Genomic DNA, 20,021 nt, shown 5'->3' with positions numbered 1-20,021 from the left:
TGTAGATGAGAGACAATCTTTATGACTGTTGTAGATGACAACGACAATGTTAATGACTGTTGCAGATGACAGTGATAATGTTTGTGACACTTGTAGATGACAGTGACAATGTTTATGACTGTTGTAGATGACAGTGACAATGTTTATGACTGTTGTAGACTAGTTGACAGTGGCAATCATTATGACTGTTATAGATGATAGTGACAATGTTTGTGACTGTTGTAGATGATAGTGACAATGTTTGTGACAGTTGTAGATGACAGTGGCAATGTTATGACTGTTGTAGATGACAGTGGCAATGTTTATGACTGTTGTAGATGACAGAGACAATGTTTGTGACTGTTGTAGATGACAGAGACAATGTTTGTGACAGTTGTAGATGACAGTGGCAATCATTATGACTGTTGTAGATGACAATGGCAAAGTTTATGACTGTTGTAGATGACAGTGTCAGTGATGATGTTTATGACTGTTGTAGATGACAGTGACAATGTTTGTGACGGTTGTAGATGACAGAGACAATGTTTATGACTGTTGTAGATCACAGTGACAATCTTTATGACTGTTGTAGATGAAAGTGACAATGTTAATGACTGATGTAGATGACAGAGACGACCTTTGTATTTTCAACATTGTTCCGTAATTCCGTAGAAATTTATTTACCCAGCATCAGTCTAATTCGGCATCATTTTCGCAAAGTCGGCAGTTCGCAGTTCGTACACAGTGAACTATACAATTAGTCATGTAGTACTGGCATCGGTGACTGAATACTACCGATTACTCGAGGGCGTTCGTCATTCTCTCGTCCAGTTAGTGGTGATTGTTGCGAGCTGTACATGTAACACACGTGCAGGTTTGTCATTGTTACGACATAGATTGTATAAACAAAACGGCTCGTTTTATTACGTAAGAAATGTATTCTTAACAAACCACTTGACATTCATTATCAGCTGTGCTGACATAGGTACATCAGCACTATTCTTAGCTGTTTGGAACCAAAACCACTGTCTGTTGATGTTCATGGAACCAAAGGCCTTGTCTGTTGATGTTCCTGGAATCAAAAATACTGTCTGTTGATGTTCCCGGAACCAAAGACCTTGTCTGTTGATGTTCCCGGAATCAAAAACACTGTTTGTTGATGTTTCCGGAATCAAAAACACTGTTTGTTGATGTTTCCGGAATCAAAACATTGTCTGTTGATGTTCCCGGAATTAAAATACTGTCTGTTGATGTTCGCGGAATCCAAAAATGTCTGTTGATGTTCCTGAAATCAAAAAAATCACTATCTGTTGTTGTTCCCGGAATAAAAAATACTGTCTGTCGATGTTCGCGGAATCCAAAAATGTCTGTTGATGTTCCTGAAATCAAAAAAATCACTATCTGTTGTTGTTCCCGGAATAAAAAAACACTGTTTGTTGATGTTCGCGGAATCAAAAACACTGTCTGTTGATGTTCCCGGGACAAAAACAATGAACATCGTTATTGTTCTTTGAACTAAAATCACTGTCTTTTGCTGTTCTCGGAACCAAAACACTGTCTATCGCTTTTCTCGGAACCAAACACTGTCAACTGCTGTTATCAGAATCAAAACAAACAAAAAACTCTTAAACTGTCCCCAAAACAGTACCACTGGTCGTTGCTGTTCCCGGAACATGAACGCTGTTCCCTGTACATCAGACAGCACTGTTCATTGCTGTTCCCGGGACATCAACATTGTTCCTGGCGGCTTGGCTGAAATTTCCCCTAGTGGTCAGCACGCATGGGGATTGGGGCTGCCATGTCAAACGCATGTTCCCCATCAAAATTCACACCATGATATAAATATGTGTTGTGGAAGCAACGCTAACAATGTTTGTAGTTTTAGAGAATACGAGGGATTTAGAGCATGAGGATTTTGTTCCAATAAGTTCCTGGACAATTAAACATGAGAAAATCGACGTGAAAGACAGACCGTAATTGTAGTTTCAAACCAATTAAATGAAGATTAATTATCAATAAATTACAGATTTACACTGATAAATCTAAAAAGTACAAGGGAGTAAGAAAAGGCGTCCCGGAAGGTTAGGCGTCTTGGTACCCGTTTTGGGATTCTGAGTCAGACTACAGAATCATATATAGCTGTTAAAATGTGTGAGGATAATTCAAAACACAAACGAACAACATGGAATTCAGCACTTTTTGGCCCGAATAATATAAAAAATATTTAATTATGAATCTCTAGGTTTCAATAGAAATCACAAAGTTTGCGACTAAACGATTCGGCTAGTAGCTTATATATATAGCCAAGCATTGCCACCATGCAATTTGTAATAACGACGCAATTTGTAATAGAAAATTCAAAATCAAAGTTTTTAACAGGATAAATGGTCACCAGATGGAAAGACAATCTTTACTTTGTACGTGTTTCAATCTTAAAAAATAATGATTGCATGGTCAAATCAATGCAATTCGTAATAAACATTTTCAAGTGTTTTCAAATGTCATTTAAAGTAATAATTGACATTTTAAAACTGAATTAAGAAAAAACGTGTAAAAGGAAATATTATCCTTCCATCTGATGCCGTTTTATCCGATAAAAAAATACTTTGATTCTATTTTCATTATTAACCGCATGGTGACAAAGCATTATCAATAAGAAATGTGTATGCTATCTTGGCTTGGACAGGGTTCCATACTTACGTAAAGGTTGATAGGTTTCCAGGTAAAAGGAAGTCTTTTATATTTAAAATGACGGTTTTCCCGCATTAGTCACAACGATAACCTAAGTAGGGGATGATTTGCATATAAATGCACAATACGGTTTTGTTATCGATCGCGGGGTGACATTTAAACCGTGATACAATCATAATTCTTCTCACAACTTTTCTCTTTGTTTAGTCGAGTTAAGTTTCCGTTTTCCTTTAAAATTATTGCCTTTTCATATTCTAATCAAATTTAGATGGAATCAGAATAGTAACTTTAACGTTAAAATTAATTGTGACACATACATTTATATTAAGGCTGGTACATAGAATGAATAGACTTGTACATACCTGTATAATAATTAATACATGTACATACCTGTATAATAATTAAGATATGCACATACCTGTATAATAATTAAGACATGCACATACCTATATAATAACTAAGATAGGTTACCTGTATAATAATTAAGACAGGTACATACCTGTGTAATAATTAAGACATGTACATACCTGTATAATAATTAAGACATGCACATACCTATATAATAACTAAGATAGGTTACATAATTAAGACAGGTACATACCTGTATAATAATTAAGACATGTACATACCTGTATAGTAATTAAGACAGGTACATACACGTATAATAATTAAGACATGTACATACATGTATAATAATTAAGACATGCACATACCTATATAATAACTAAGATAGGTTACCTGTATAATAATTAAGACAGGTACATACACGTATACTAATTAAGACATGTACATACCTGTATAATAATTAAGACAGGTACATACCTGTATAATAATTAAGACAGGTACATACCTGTATAATAATTAAGACATGTACACACCTGTATAGTAATTAAGACAGGTACATACCTGTATAATAATTAAGACTGGTACATACCTGTATAGTAATTAAGACATGTACATACCTGTATAGTAATTAAGACATGTACATACACGTATACTAATTAAGACAGGTACATACCTGTATAATAATTAAGACAGGTACATACCTGTATAATAATTAAGACATGTACACACCTGTATAGTAATTAAGACATGTACACACCTGTATAGTAATTAAGACAGGTACATACCTGTATAATAATTAAGACAGGTACATACCTGTATAATAATTAAGACATGTACATACCTGTATAATGATTAAGACAGGTACATACCTGTATAATAATTAAGACAGGTACATACCTGTATAATAATTAAGACATGTACGTACCTGTATAGTAATTAAGACAGGTACATACACGTATAATAATTAAGACATGTACATACATGTATAATAATTAAGACATGCACATACCTATATAATAACTAAGATAGGTTACCTGTATAATAATTAAGACAGGTACATACACGTATACTAATTAAGACATGTACATACCTGTATAATGATTAAGACAGGTACATACCTGCATAATAATTAAGACAGGTACATACCTGTATAATAATTGAGACATTTACATACCTGTATAATAATTAAGACAGGTACATACACGTATAATAATTAAGACATGTACATACCTGTATAATAATTAAGACATGTACATACCTGTATAATAATTAAGACATGTACATACCTGTATAATAATTAAGACAGGTACATACCTGTATAATAATTAAGACAGGTACATACACGTATACTAATTAAGACATGTACATACCTGTGTAATAATTAAGACAGGTACATACACGTATACTAATTAAGACATGTACATACCTGTGTAATAATTAAGACAGGTACATGTACGTATTATAATTAAGACATGTTTAACGATTAATACAGGTAACATGCGTGCATAATGTTTCATGACATATTTATGCATTTACAGTGTACATGTACATGAAGACAGATATTGTGTGATCCATTAGCACAGATCATACATTTTGTATGGGATTTGTATGGTCCTTGGATGATAATTGTACATTTTATTGGCATGCCACGTGCATGGGGTCTGTACTATGTATGTAATCTAACTTCGACAGATGTCATCATATCTTTATTAGACTTGAGAGTATACATCTCATCAACATTATACAATTAATAGAATATAATTCAAGTCAGCTCAGGTAGAGCAATGTACTGGCATATGACATTATAGCACACACACATATATATACATTGTATATGATTCAATAAAGTTAGATTTATATTATGGGTCAAACTACTAGTTACTAGAAGCCATCAGAGTAGAACGTAGTAAAGACGCCTGGTATAAAAACTTGCCCGTGTTACTTAATTCTTTAACATTACCACTGATAGTAAATTGATTAACTTATAGACAGAAGGATTAACCCGATAGTGTGGCTTTATATATTTTATTCCGAGACCGTTAAAGCAGTAAAACCTGTTAATCCTTGATTAAAAATGTTTGTGTGTCATAGATATATTGCCAAAGTGCAAGGATTAACAGGTTTTACTTACCTCCACGGTCGAGCAATACACCCACTGGAAGGGGTATGATGCGAAATAATCAACCAAACTATCTTGATTATTTTGGAACTGATCTTTAAATTTTTACCAAACTAATAAATGTATTATGTTTAATGTTTAACATGGCTCTTTAAAAAAAAAAAAAGGTTTTCCATGGATAAAGTTAATTTTCGAACGCTCGGTAAATGCTGCACATCACTGTTTATCCTCCCCTTCTCGACACTTAGCATATCTTGTGTAATCATTCTAGCCCAGACGATCCAACGTTTAATTAGCTAGGCGCCGTGTATATCCTCGGTTATTACACAGTAACTACTTTAAACTGGGTTGGCGTGATCTTCTTTGTGCACTGTACATGTATAACGGTGTCAATGACCTGCAACAAACAGCATGGCACAGTGGCGGGGTATGGGTAAGCAAGCGGTCGAGCAACGTGGAGGCCGGTTGCTCCGTTGTTGTATGTCAGAAAATTGCTTGTACAACTAAGACTACGCAGTCGTAACTTGGAGGTTGGAGTGGTATGGACTAAATGATACGGGATCCCCGTCGCATGCCATCCAGAGCAATTAGGTTAAAGAGTCGTACCCTTGGCCAAAATCACGGCAGCACAGTCCGGCCCGTTTCTCAGGTTCCCGAGAAACACAAACCGACACGGGTAGGGAGCGTCGTACCACGCACCGCGGATCTCGTGGCCGGCGCGTTACATAACTTGCCTCAGGCATCTAGATATAATTTATAAAAAATAAGAAAAAAAAAATCCCCTACTCCTAGTCTATCATGTAATATAGAAGCAGGGGCTAATATATTTGTTTAAAATAAATACTGAACCAGATGCAGATGCCTGTGATATAACCGACTAAGCTATCACGGTCCCCCGCATGTATAAATTACCATAGCTGTTGATAATAGGAAGTTGACCAATACTAAACTAAACTACATTATAGTTGTACAAAGATTTATGACATGTCCTTTATCATCTTCGCTAACCAAGGGTTACTCTACGCTAAGGTCCATTTCAATATTTATTGTACGATTTAGTACACTAATAGTCTGCCATCTCGACATCTGTGTATGATTTTCCTTTTAGGATATGGCGATTACTATAAAAAAAAAAGTCAAATAAAAAAAATGAGTGTGGTTGCTTTTGGGAAAAAAGAGATGATTAGTTGTGTGTAGCACCTAACAGCTTACAAATGCAACATTACTTTCAATACTTTATAGTTTGTGTTGTTATTTGTGTTTTGAATTGTTTCTCTGCTGGTGTTATCAATATTAGCCTTTATATATAATGTCATCTATATTCATACGTTCATACGTGCGTATATTTCATATATATATGTGTGTGTGTGCGCGCGTATAGGAATGATATATATTTCAACATGCTGTCTGCTTGAAAATTATCACAGATCATTAATCTGCAAGATGTCTACAATTAGTGATGTTTAAGTATTTTTTGATTACTAGATGTTGTAACAACATAACTTTAGGAGAAGAGCGAGTTTGTTTATGTGTAGTTAGGTCACTCCACACTAGGCTTTAGATATCACATTTCTTGTTTGTGTGGGTGTGGTGCGAAAGTAATCACGGATATTGACGTATTTTAAATACTCAAAAGTAATAAAGAACTTGAACTTGAGCTTCGGGAGGTAAATATTGTTTAAACTCTATAAATATCACGCGCTGTGTCAGGTCGAAAAATCCGCGCTGATGAAACTCGCTTCAGTTGTATTTGTATCGTTGTCACTTGCAGGTTTCCATACTTGTGTGCAGGGCTGACTGACATTCTCGAGTAAACTATCCGAGTCGGACGGGTGCAGTTTCACATTCGACTAACAGTATGACCGCCGCCCCACGGGATAAGTTCAGCTACAAGGTAAGTATGTAGCCCGGGGGAAGGGTAGGGCGTGCACTTGTAATGAAACGTCCGATGATGCCTGAAATCCCGCCTGATGAGGCGTTGTACGTGGTTTGATAGGGAATCTCTCACCTGCTGTGTATATGTACATGTGTGTTGTGTATGATATGTGTATTGTCTAGAGCATGTGTTACCACAATACGGAGATGTGTACGCGATACATATATTAGTAAACGGTTCTGTTTTTTTTTGTTGATATTCCGTAAAATTCTATTCTAATATCGTTTTGTAAACAATTAAGGAGACAGCATGGCGATAACGGCGGAAAGTTGCATAAATAAATCATACTATTTACAGACACATGCGGCTGTATACCTGTATTTAAAACACGTTTTTTTTTAAATATTCTATTATATATTTCATATCTTATCATGGGGCAATAATTTGCTATTAACAGTTCTATTCGCTATACGACTGTCCTCTGGGTTTTGGCTGTACGTTGGTTGTTCTTCAGCTCTTTGAATGGCTTCTGATAAACTCACAGGACAAGCCTGATAATAATATATATATATATGTGGCAAATCCGTTACTTAAATGTAATGCGGTGGCCGAGTGGTTAAGGTGTCCCGTTACTTTACCACTAGCCCTCCACCTCTGGGTTGCGAGTTCGAAACCTACATGGGTCAGTTGCCTGGTATTGACCGTAGGCCGGTGGTTTTCCCCCCGGGTACTCCGGCTTTCCTCCACCTCCAAAACCAGGCACGTCCTTAAATGACCCTGGCTATTAATAGGTCGTTAAACGAAATAAACCAAACCAAAAGTAATGCTATGTACAGCGTACTCTGTCTAAACCGGACTCCATTGGGACTATATAATTTGGCAGGTTTGTATTGAGTTTCGGATTGTAGCTAGGGTCTGTTTTTATATCGTTACATGTACAATGGAATTGTAATATAGTTGTGTTATATACATCTTCGTTATTAATGTATACAAACACATCATAAAACCACATTTTGTTACATTTTACCAGGGAAATATCGAAAATTATTCCGTCTATTTTTTTTAAAATATTTTTTCACAGTGAAAAATATCAATTTTTCATATTTGACCAATCAAAACACTGCTTGCAAACGACACTTTGGGAAAAATAGAAGCTGATCCGGTATATTTTGCTATAAAATGTAATAAACAGAATATCTAACAGTATCTTCAATAATACCAAATATATTTTACTCGTGTGGCTAATATTTTGATATTTTTCACTCGTACTGCGCACTCGTGAAAAATTCCAAAATATTGGCCCCACTCGTGAAATATATTTGGTATAACCGAAGACACTGTTAGATATTCTCTATTTATCCGATTGTATCTGTGAAACAATGAGGATTTAACACGGCTATTACGTCACACATCATTATATTGTTATCTGGGACAAAATTGACAATTAACCGTGTCAGTTTATGGAATTCTTTAGGTGAAGATCTTTATTTAAAGTCTTCAAGTTTAAAATATTTAAATGCTTCAAGTCTGTCGGTAAAAGGGGACTTACGTGACAATTCGCGCAAATTTTGGAATTTGATTTCGTTCTCTCTGCTTGGTGACTCGAAATCTTTCAAATCTATCCGGATCTCTATTTCGAACCTATCCAATTGTTCAACGTTTGAGCTCTGACAGGGGGCAAAGGTCGCCATGGACTGAAATAATAAAAAAAGTTGAAAACTTCTCAATTATTACGGTCATAGGTCTAGTGTTAATTATCTAAGATAGATTACTATCAATAATCATTCAAGGTCACAGAGGTCAAAATTTTCCTGATGCTTTAAACTTCAGCTAAAGATCCATAAAGAACACATCTATGACAATTACGTTTATGGTAATACATGCTGTGCAAATGTTTTATGACGTGATCAAAAATTTATTGCATAATACATGGCTATTAAGGGTCAGACAGTGTTGAGAAGTTAGTGGAATCCATACTTCCTTGCTGTGCTGTAAATAGGCTTTTTCACATTCGTTACAAATTTATGACGAGGAAAGTGTAAAAAAAAAAAAGTTTTAATTTTTTTTTGACTTCGGCTTTTTTGCTAAATTTTCTGTAATATCCGGATTCCAGTATTTGGTTATTTATTATAAGCTCAGTATTTTTAGCACTATACATGTAAAAAAAAATCAATGATAATTTTCAGAGCTGTCCGGGTTCAGAGTTCGACATGTAGCCCCGACTTTCTAGCGATAGTGATAAACAGTTTTCACAATTACAATGATATCGTCAGATATTATCTAGATCGAGTGGTATGTCATCTTTGACAGGGAAATAGTTTTTGAACTGTCGCACGATTACAATTATATCGTCAGATACATGTATGACATGTGTAAAAGTTCAAGGAGTCGTAGTGTGCAGCCACCCGGGATCGAACCCGCGACCCTCGGCTTACTGGTCCGCCGCTCTACCGACTGAGCTAAAGAGAAATTCCCCATAGCCGGAAGCTAGAAGGCGACCATACAACTATTTACAATTAAAACCAGGCCTGCTACACTTGGAACGAGTGTTATGCCATCGTTGACAGGGAAATAGTTTTGGAACTTTCGTACGATTACAGTGAGTTGATTTTTTTTTTTTTACAAAACTGCGTCCTAAAGCCTGTATATATTTCATAATATTTGTATTCAACAAAAGCAAATCAACACACAACAGTGGGCGTCAATTTGATAGAAAGATTTAAACGTAACGACGCTGGGAGACTTAAAACATAAGGCTGGTAAATTTGTTTGCATGGTCATCTGAATTCATTTAACTATTTGAAATAATGATAATTACAAACTCCATTTACTGTGCTTGTGGATGTAATACGGTTTATAAAAATACAAGAAATCAAAATAAATAGTAACAAGAAATATCTTTAAAAAAGATAAACGGCATAGTTTGAATGCTGTTGGTTATAATGTGAAACTGCTGGTGAAATAAATTAACGAGCTAATGCGTTTCAGCACGGTACCAAACTTATATCAGTTTGAATCATTTTTGGTGATAATAAGACTGCATTTGAATCAGGAATATAATTTTATTAATGTGTCACTTGAAAGGATACATCCAGCTTGCATTCAATCTTAACTTTGTTTCGTTTTTAACTGCATATCTGCATTTTACATTTACCGCTACATTGACCAATCACGTACTTCATCTTGACCAGTAACGCCTCCTGTCGCGTCATTTCCGGGACCAAAAGAATATTAAACGGCTATGCCGAAAAATTGTTTCAACAAAATTGGATACCTATAATGCGGAATGGGGAGCTACAATGCGCTATGATATACTTGTATATATATATGTATCTCTCGAAGGTGTATGCTATAACGTACGAAAATAATAAAACAAGTAGCCTCAGAAAAAAAGGTATGAAGGAAGCTGTTTCTTTATGACAAATTGTAATATATCAATCTCCCTTTGTCTAGTAAAAATGTGTAAGGCTCTCTTGGGCCCACGCAAAGATAGTTGGCGTAAGTTTTCATCGGATACTTTTGCCTGGTGGCGTCGGATAACCGTACATATTTCCATTTGCTCTGCATTGTTACTATAACCTTACCCAACCAAATGGAAAGTTATCAGATCATAATTCTCACATAATTGCCATTGGTTAAGGTGATATGAAGACCTCAATGAAACCAATAAACTCGGATTACTTAATTTCCCGATTAAGATTTTGGGTCGCGTGCTTCTGTTCTGAGAGACGAATCACTTTCTTGCCGGCGTGTGATTAATGCATTCACTTCATTTGCACGAGGCTCGCTTCCCTTAATCAGTCCACGCAAGCAACAAAACTGACAATTAATCCTTAATATTGGTTCAGGTGATATGAAGACCATTGTTTGTGACGTCGCCACAAAGTGATGTCGTTTCGTCTATCGTCACTGTATTAAGTGCACGCCTTTTTGACGTCACGAAAAATTGTGCTAAAACGATTGATTAACTTGCTACAAATTATGTTGCATAAAAGGTGGATAAAATGTTGAAATTTATTTGACGATTTCGTGTTTATTTCCACGAACTACGTTTTTTTGCCGGGAACGGTCGCGTGTATTCTTGACGTCACAAGAACACGTCTCATTGATCAGTGCGAAATTTGACTTTATTGAATGCGATTTATAACACTGTTACAGGTTGAATATAAGAAAGCATCAATATTGAACTACGTTTGTTTGGAAAGTTATTGTCCTGTTATAATAACTTTCCAAAGAAGACAGTTTAACACGTAAATAGTTTTCAAAGAAGCAGTTAGTCGGTGAAACCAGTTTTTAATGCCAACAGTCATTATTACACCGGTACCGATATAACTATAGGTTTCCTCTCCCGTCCGTCTTATCGTCAAGGTTTATCAGCGCTCTAGCGGATTAATTAATTCCCTTAGGGGATTTTAATCAAACTTTACATAATGATCAAGGATTATTTTTATAATCTTAACTCATAGAATTAATACAAGTAAGCTACCATGGTTATAGCCATGGGCTCAGCTACATGATAGTAATTTATATCCTTACGCAGGAGGTCGTTCTCTCTTCACACATTACATCCAGATTATCAGATATATCTATAAACAATTTGACAAGATAATATATGCACCTTCATTCATGATATGAATTCGGTGATAGACTGTTTATATAATATGTACTCGAACAGACGGGCTTCACTCTCCACCTACATATATAAACCCCCAACCACACATATCACTCAATATAACAGACGGACTCTCAATCTCCTCCACATTTACATGTATATCCTCCGCAAACAATACCATTCGACATAACTGACGGACTCTCACTTTCCACCTCCAAATTTATAAACAGACGGACTCTCACTCTCCTACACATATATCCTCCACCACACGCCATTCAATATACCAGACGGACTCTCACTCTACACCTCTATAAACAGACGGACTCTCTCTCACCCACTAACCACCTCCACATTTATAAACAGACGGACTCTCACTCACTCTCCACCTCCACATTTATAAACAGACGGACTCTCACTCACCCACTAACCACCTCCACATTTATAAACAGACGGACTCTCACTCACCCACTAACCACCTCCACATTTATAAACAGACGGACTCTCACTCACTCTCCACCTCCACATTTATAAACAGACGGACTCTCACTCTCCACCTCCACAATTATCAACAGACGGACTCTCACTCTCCTCCACATATATATCCTCCACCACACACCATTCAATATAACAGACGGACTCTCACTCTCCACCTCTATAAACAGACGGACTCTCACTCACCCACTAACCATCTCCACATTTATAAACAGACGGACTCTCACTCACTCTCCACCTCCACATTTATAAACAGACGGACTCTCACTCACCCACTAACCACCTCCACATTTATAAACAGACGGACTCTCACTCACTCTCCACCTCCACATTTATAAACAGACGGACTCTCACTCTCTACCTCCACATTCATAAACAGACGGACTCTCAGTCTCCACCTCCACTCTCCACCTCCACAATTATAAACAGACGGACATATATCCTCCACCACACACCATTCAATATAACAGACGGACTCTCACTCTCCACCTCTATAAACAGACGGACTCTCACTCACCCACTAACCACCTCCACATTTATAAACAGACGGACTCTCACTCTCCACCTCCACATTTATAAACAGACGGACTCTCACTCTCCTCCACATATATATCCTCCACCACACACCATTCAATATAACAGACGGACTCTCACTCTCCACCTCTATAAACAGACGGACTCTCACTCACCCACTAACCACCTCCACATTTATAAACAGACGGACTCTCACTCTCTACCTCCACATTTATAAACAGACGGATTCTCACTCTCCACCTCCACATTTATAAACAGACGGACTCTCACTCTCTACCTCCACATTTATAAACAGACGGACTCTCACTCTCTACCTCCACATATGTATCCTCCATCACACATCTTTCAATATAACAGGACTCTCACTCTCCACCTCCACATTTATAAACAGACGGACTCTCACTCTCTACCTCCACATTTATAAACATACGGACTCTCACTCTCTACCTCCACATTTATAAACAGACAGACTCTCACTCTTCATCTCCACATTTATAAACAGACGGACTCTCACTCTCCTCCACATATATATCCTCCACCACACACCATTCAATATAGCAGGACTCTCACTCTTCATCTCCACATTTATAAACAGACGGACTCTCACTCTTCACCTCTACCTCCACATTTATAAACAGACGGACTCTCACTCTCCTCCACATATATATCCTCCACTACACACCATTCAATATAACAGGACTCTCACTCTTCATCTCCACATTTATAAACAGACGGACTCTCACTCTCCACCTCCACATTTATAAACATACGGACCTCATTCTACCCCCACATTCAAAAGGGACGGACCCCACCTCTTACCCCATTTAAACAACGGACTCTCACTTCCCCTCCCCATATATACCCCACCGCCACCTTTCAAATAACAGACGGCTCCTTTTAAAACTTAAAAATAAAACAGAGGGACTCTCATTTCCCACCTCCACATTTAAAACAGACGGATCTACTCTCCCACATATATATCCTCCACCACACACCATTCAATATAACAGGACTCTCACTCTTCATCTCCACATATATAAACAGACCGACTCTCACTCTCCATCTCCACATTTATAAACAGACGGACTCTCACTCTCCTCCACATATATATCCTCCACCGCACACCATTCAATATAACAGACGGACTTTCTCTTCACCTCCACAAATATAAACAGACGGACTCTCACTCTCCACCTCCACATTTATAAACAGACGGACTCTCACTCTCCACCTCCACATTTATAAACAGACGGACTCTCACTCTCCATCTCCACATTTATAAACAGACGGACTCTCACTCTCCACCTCCACATATATATCCTCCACCACACACCATTCAATATAACAGAAGGACTCTCACTTCACTCGAAAGTGTCATCAACTTCTAGATACGAGGCGTTCAAGTTACTTCGTACATTTTGTGTTTGTTTAAACATGGCGCTAATGTAAATTTTGGAATTTCTGAGTGATTCACTCCGTGTGTAGAGTTTTCTTACCTTTACATTAAGGTCGAGCTGCATATTCACCTTGATGGAGCCATCCGATCAGAGACGATTTTAGATATTTCAAAGTAAGTATAGGAATTTTTAATGGGCAGGTGAAGTGTCGGTAGGACAAATAAAGATAATTAACATCAGTTTATGGTAATTATTTATTCAGTCACTCTTTAGATACGATACAAATGTCATACTACAAATGTTCCCTCATTTATTTGAACAAAAACAAATCTAAGAATAGAAAATCATTGTTTTTCACCGAAAGATGATTCTGTACTTCTTTTAAATCTTCACCCGAAAATATAAGATATATTTATATGTGAGAGATTTTACGATATGAATTTCAGAAATAAAAACCGGCCGATAATATCAATTGATGAGGATGGAAAACAGACTGTGATCACTGACCCGGAGACATTGAACAAAGAAATAGTCATAAAAAAACCATGTAGTCTAAGAGAATTCCTTCATACCTTCAATGTGTTCATGCCTATCATAGCGTAAGTACTGTGGGTAGTGTCAGATACCTTTAATGTGTCCATGTCTATCATAGCGTAAGTACTGTGTGTAGTGTCCGATACCTTCAATGTGTCCATGTCTATCATAACGTAAGTACTGTGTGTAGTCTTGGATACCTTCAATGTGTCCATGTCTATCATAGCGTAAGTACTGTGTGTAGTGTCGGATACCTTCAATGTGTCCATGTCTATCATAACGTAAGTACTGTGTGTAGTGTCGGATACCTTCAATGTGTCCATGTCTATCATAACGTAAGTACTGTGTGTAGTCTTGGATACCTTCAATGTGTCCATGTCTATCATAGCGTAAGTACTGTGTGTAGTGCCGAATACCTTCAATGTGTCCATGTCTATCATAGCGTAAGTACTGTGTGTAGTGTCGGATACCTTCAATGTGTCCATGTCTATCATAGTGTAAGTACTGTGTGTAGTGTCGGATACCTTCAATGTGTCCATGTCTATCATAGCGTAAGTACTGTGTGTAGTGTCGGATACCTTCAATGTGTCCATGTCTATCATAGCGTAAGTACTGTGTGTAGTGTCGGATACCTTCAATGTGTCCATGTCTATCATAGTGTAAGTACTGTGTGTAGTGTCCGATACCTTCAATGTGTCCATGTCTATCATAACGTAAGTACTGTGTGTAGTCTTGGATACCTTCAATGTGTCCATGTCTATCATAGCGTAAGTACTGTGTGTAGTGTCGGATACCTTCAATGTGTCCATGTCTATCATAACGTAAGTACTGTGTGTAGTGTCGGATACCTTCAATGTGTCCATGTCTATCATAACGTAAGTACTGTGTGTAGTCTTGGATACCTTCAATGTGTCCATGTCTATCATAGCGTAAGTACTGTGTGTAGTGTCGGATACCTTCAATGTGTCCATGTCTATCATAGCGTAAGTACTGTGTGTAGTGTCGGATACCTTCAATGTGTCCATGTCTATCATAGTGTAAGTACTGTGTGTAGTGTCGGATACCTTCAATGTGTCCATGTCTATCATAGCGTAAGTACTGTGTGTAGTGTCGGATACCTTCAATGTGTCCATGTCTATCATAGCGTAAGTACTGTGTGTAGTGTCGGATACCTTCAATGTGTCCATGTCTATCATAGTGTAAGTACTGTGTGTAGTGTCGGATACCTTCAATGTGTCCATGTCTATCATAGCGTAAGTACTGTGTGTAGTGTCGGATACCTTCAATGTGTCCATGTCTATCATAGCGTAAGTACTGTGTGTAGTGTCGGATACCTTCAATGTGTCCATGTCTATCATAACGTAAGTACTGTGTGTAGTGTCGGATACCTTCAATGTGTCCATGTCTATCATAGCGTAAGTACTGTGTGTAGTCTTGGATACCTTCAATGTGTCCATGTCTATCATAGCGTAAGTACTGTGTGTAGTGTCGGATACCTTCAATGTGTCCATGTCTATCATAGCGTAAGTACTGTGTGTAGTGTCGGATACCTTCAATGTGTCCATGTCTATCATAGCGTAAGTACTGTGTGTAGTGTCGGATACCTTCAATGTGTCCATGTCTATCATAGCGTAAGTACTGTGTGTAGTGTCGGATACCTTCAATGTGTCCATGTCTATCATAGCGTAAGTACTGTGTGTAGTGTCGGATACCTTCAATGTGTCCATGTCTATCATAGCGTAAGTACTGTGTGTAGTGTCGGATACCTTCAATGTGTCCATGTCTATCATAGCGTAAGTACTGTGTGTAGTGTCGGATACCTTCAATGTGTCCATGTCTATCATAGCGTAAGTACTGTGTGTAGTGTCGGATACCTTCAATGTGTCCATGTCTATCATAGCGTAAGTACTGTGTGTAGTGTCGGATACCTTCAATGTGTCCATGTCTATCATAGCGTAAGTACTGTGTGTAGTGTCGAATACCTTCAATGTGTCCATGTCTATCATAGCGTAAGTACTGTGTGTAGTGTCGGATACCTTCAATGTGTCCATGTCTATCATAGCGTAAGTACTGTGTGTAGTGTCGGATACCTTCAATGTGTCCATGTCTATCATAGCGTAAGTACTGTGTGTAGTGTCGGATACCTTCAATGTGTCCATGTCTATCATAGCGTAAGTACTGTGTGTAGTGTCGGATACCTTCAATGTGTCCATGTCTATCATAGCGTAAGTACTGTGTGTAGTGTCGGATACCTTCAATGTGTCCATGTCTATCATAGCGTAAGTACTGTGTGTAGTGTCGGATACCTTCAATGTGTCCATGTCTATCATAGCGTAAGTACTGTGTGTAGTGTCGGATACCTTCAATGTGTCCATGTCTATCATAGCGTAAGTACTGTGTGTAAGTGTCGATACCTTCAATGTGTCCATGTCTATCATAGCGTAAGTACTGTGTGTAGTGTCGGATACCTTCAATGTGTCCATGTCTATCATAGCGTAAGTACTGTGTGTAGTGTCGAATACCTTCAATGTGTCCATGTCTATCATAGCGTAAGTACTGTGTGTAGTGTCGGATACTTCAATGTGTCCATGTCTATCATAGCGTAAGTACTGTGTGTAGTGTCGGATACCTTCAATGTGTCCATGTCTATCATAGCGTAAGTACTGTGTGTAGTGTCGGATACCTTCAATGTGTCCATGTCTATCATAGCGTAAGTACTGTGTGTAGTCTTGGATACCTTCAATGTGTCCATGTCTATCATAGCGTAAGTACTGTGTGTAGTGCCGAATACCTTCAATGTGTCCATGTCTATCATAGCGTAAGTACTGTGTGTAGTGTCGAATACCTTCAATGTGTCCATGTCTATCATAGCGTAAGTACTGTGTGTAGTGTCGGATACCTTCAATGTGTCCATGTCTATCATAGCGTAAGTACCTGTGTGTAGTGTCGGATACCTTCAATGTGTCCATGTCTATCATAGCGTAAGTACTGTGTGTAGTGTCGGATACCTTCAATGTGTCCATGTCTATCATAGCGTAAGTACTGTGTGTAGTGTCGGATACCTTCAATGTGTCCATGTCTATCATAGCGTAAGTACTGTGTGTAGTGTCGGATACCTTCAATGTGTCCATGTCTATCATAGCGTAAGTACTGTGTGTAGTGTCGGATACCTTCAATGTGTCCATGTCTATCATAGCGTAAGTACTGTGTGTAGTGTCGGATACCTTCAATGTGTCCATGTCTATCATAGCGTAAGTACTGTGTGTAGTGTCGGATACCTTCAATGTGTCCATGTCTATCATAGCGTAAGTACTGTGTGTAGTGTCTGGATACCTTCAATGTGTCCATGTCCTATCATAGCGTAAGTACTGTGTGTAGTGTCGGATACCTTCAATGTGTCCATGTCTATCATAGCGTAAGTACTGTGTGTAGTGTCGGATACCTTCAATGTGTCCATGTCTATCATAGCGTAAGTACTGTGTGTAGTGTCGGATACCTTCAATGTGTCCATGTCTATCATAGCGTAAGTACTGTGTGTAGTGTCGGATACCTTCAATGTGTCCATGTCTATCATAGCGTAAGTACTGTGTGTAGTGTCGGATACCTTCAATGTGTCCATGTCTATCATAGCGTAAGTACTGTGTGTAGTGTCGGATACCTTCAATGTTTCCATGTCTATCATAAGCGTAAGTACTGTGTGTAGTGTCGGATACCTTCAATGTGTCCATGTCTATCATAACGTAAGTACTGTGTGTAGTGGTCGGATACCTTCAATGTGTCCATGTCTATCATAGCGTAAGTACTGTGTGTAGTGTCGGATACCTTCAATGTGTCCATGTCTATCATAGCGTAAGTACTGTGTGTAGTGTCGGATACCTTCAATGTGTCCATGTCTATCATAGCGTAAGTACTGTGTGTAGTGTCGGATACCTTCAATGTGTCCATGTCTATCATAGCGTAAGTACTGTGTGTAGTGTCGGATACCTTCAATGTGTCCATGTCTATCATAGCGTAAGTACTGTGTGTAGTGTCGGATACCTTCAATGTGTCCATGTCTATCATAGCGTAAGTACTGTGTGTAGTGTCGGATACCTTCAATGTGTCCATGTCTATCATAGCGTAAGTACTGTGTGTAGTGTCGGATACCTTCAATGTGTCCATGTCTATCATAGCGTAAGTACTGTGTGTAGTGCGGAATACCTTCAATGTGTCCATGTCTATCATAGCGTAAGTACTGTGTGTAGTGTCGAATACCTTCAATGTGTCCATGTCTATCATAGCGTAAGTACTGTGTGTAGTGTCGAATACCTTCAATGTGTCCATGTCTATCATAGCGTAAGTACTGTGTGTAGTGTCGGATACCTTCAATGTGTCCATGTCTATCATAGCGTAAGTACTGTGTGTAGTGTCCGATACCTTCAATGTGTCCATGTCTATCATAGCGTAAGTACTGTGTGTAGTGTCGGATACCTTATGTGTCCATGTCTATCATAGCGTAAGTACTGTGTGTAGTGCCGAATACCTTCAATGTGTCCATGTCTATCATAGCGTAAGTACTGTGTGTAGTGTCGGATACCTTCAATGTGTCCATGTCTATCATAGCGTAAGTACTGTGTGTAGTGTCGGATACCTTCAATGTGTCCATGTCTATCATAGCGTAAGTACTGTGTGTAGTGTCGGATACCTTCAATGTGTCCATGTCTATCATAGCGTAAGTACTGTGTGTAGTGTCTGGATACCTTCAATGTGTTCATGTCTATCATAGCGTAAGTACTGTGTGTAGTGTCGGATACCTTCAATGTGTCCATGTCTATCATAGCGTAAGTACTGTGTGTAGTGTCGGATACCTTCAATGTGTCCATGTCTATCATAGCGTAAGTACTGTGTGTAGTGTCGGATACCTTCAATGTGTCCATGTCTATCATAGCGTAAGTACTGTGTGTAGTGTCGGATACCTTCAATGTGTCCATGTCTATCATAGCGTAAGTACTGTGTGTAGTGTCGGATACCTTCAATGTGTCCATGTCTATCATAGCGTAAGTACTGTGTGTAGTGTCGGATACCTTCAATGTGTCCATGTCTATCATAGCGTAAGTACTGTGTGTAGTGTCGGATACCTTCAATGTGTCCATGTCTATCATAGCGTAAGTACTGTGTGTAGTGTCGGATACCTTCAATGTGTCCATGTCTATCATAGCGTAAGTACTGTGTGTAGTGTCGGATACCTTCAATGTGTCCATGTCTATCATAGCGTAAGTACTGTGTGTAGTGTCGGATACCTTCAATGTGTCCATGTCTATCATAGCGTAAGTACTGTGTGTAGTGTCGGATACCTTCAATGTGTCCATGTCTATCATAGCGTAAGTACTGTGTGTAGTGTCGGATACCTTCAATGTGTCCATGTCTATCATAGCGTAAGTACTGTGTGTAGTGTCGGATACC

General features: G+C 38.3%; 1 protein-coding gene across 2 annotated transcripts in view; it reads left to right on the top strand.

Annotated features, from left to right (window-relative positions):
- Positions 1-20,021, top strand: part of LOC117316442 (adenosine deaminase-like) — a 43,758-nt gene that overhangs the window by 2,804 nt on the left and 20,933 nt on the right. The window contains exons 2-4 of one of the 2 annotated variants that reach the window (XM_033871026.1): positions 6,906-7,028; positions 14,157-14,218; positions 14,492-14,644. In XM_033871026.1, the coding sequence (XP_033726917.1) occupies positions 6,993-7,028; positions 14,157-14,218; positions 14,492-14,644 (251 nt within the window). In that variant the 5' untranslated portion in view covers positions 6,906-6,992. The remainder of the gene's footprint in view (positions 1-6,905; positions 7,029-14,156; positions 14,219-14,491; positions 14,645-20,021) is intronic. The other variant, XM_033871027.1, reaches the window with a different exon arrangement.

This window comes from Pecten maximus, chromosome 18, assembly GCF_902652985.1.
Source record: "Pecten maximus chromosome 18, xPecMax1.1, whole genome shotgun sequence".
NCBI lineage: Eukaryota > Metazoa > Mollusca > Bivalvia > Pectinida > Pectinidae > Pecten > Pecten maximus.
The sequence above is the reverse complement of the archived record's forward strand: the minus strand, read 5'-3'. Positions and strand labels throughout refer to the sequence as shown.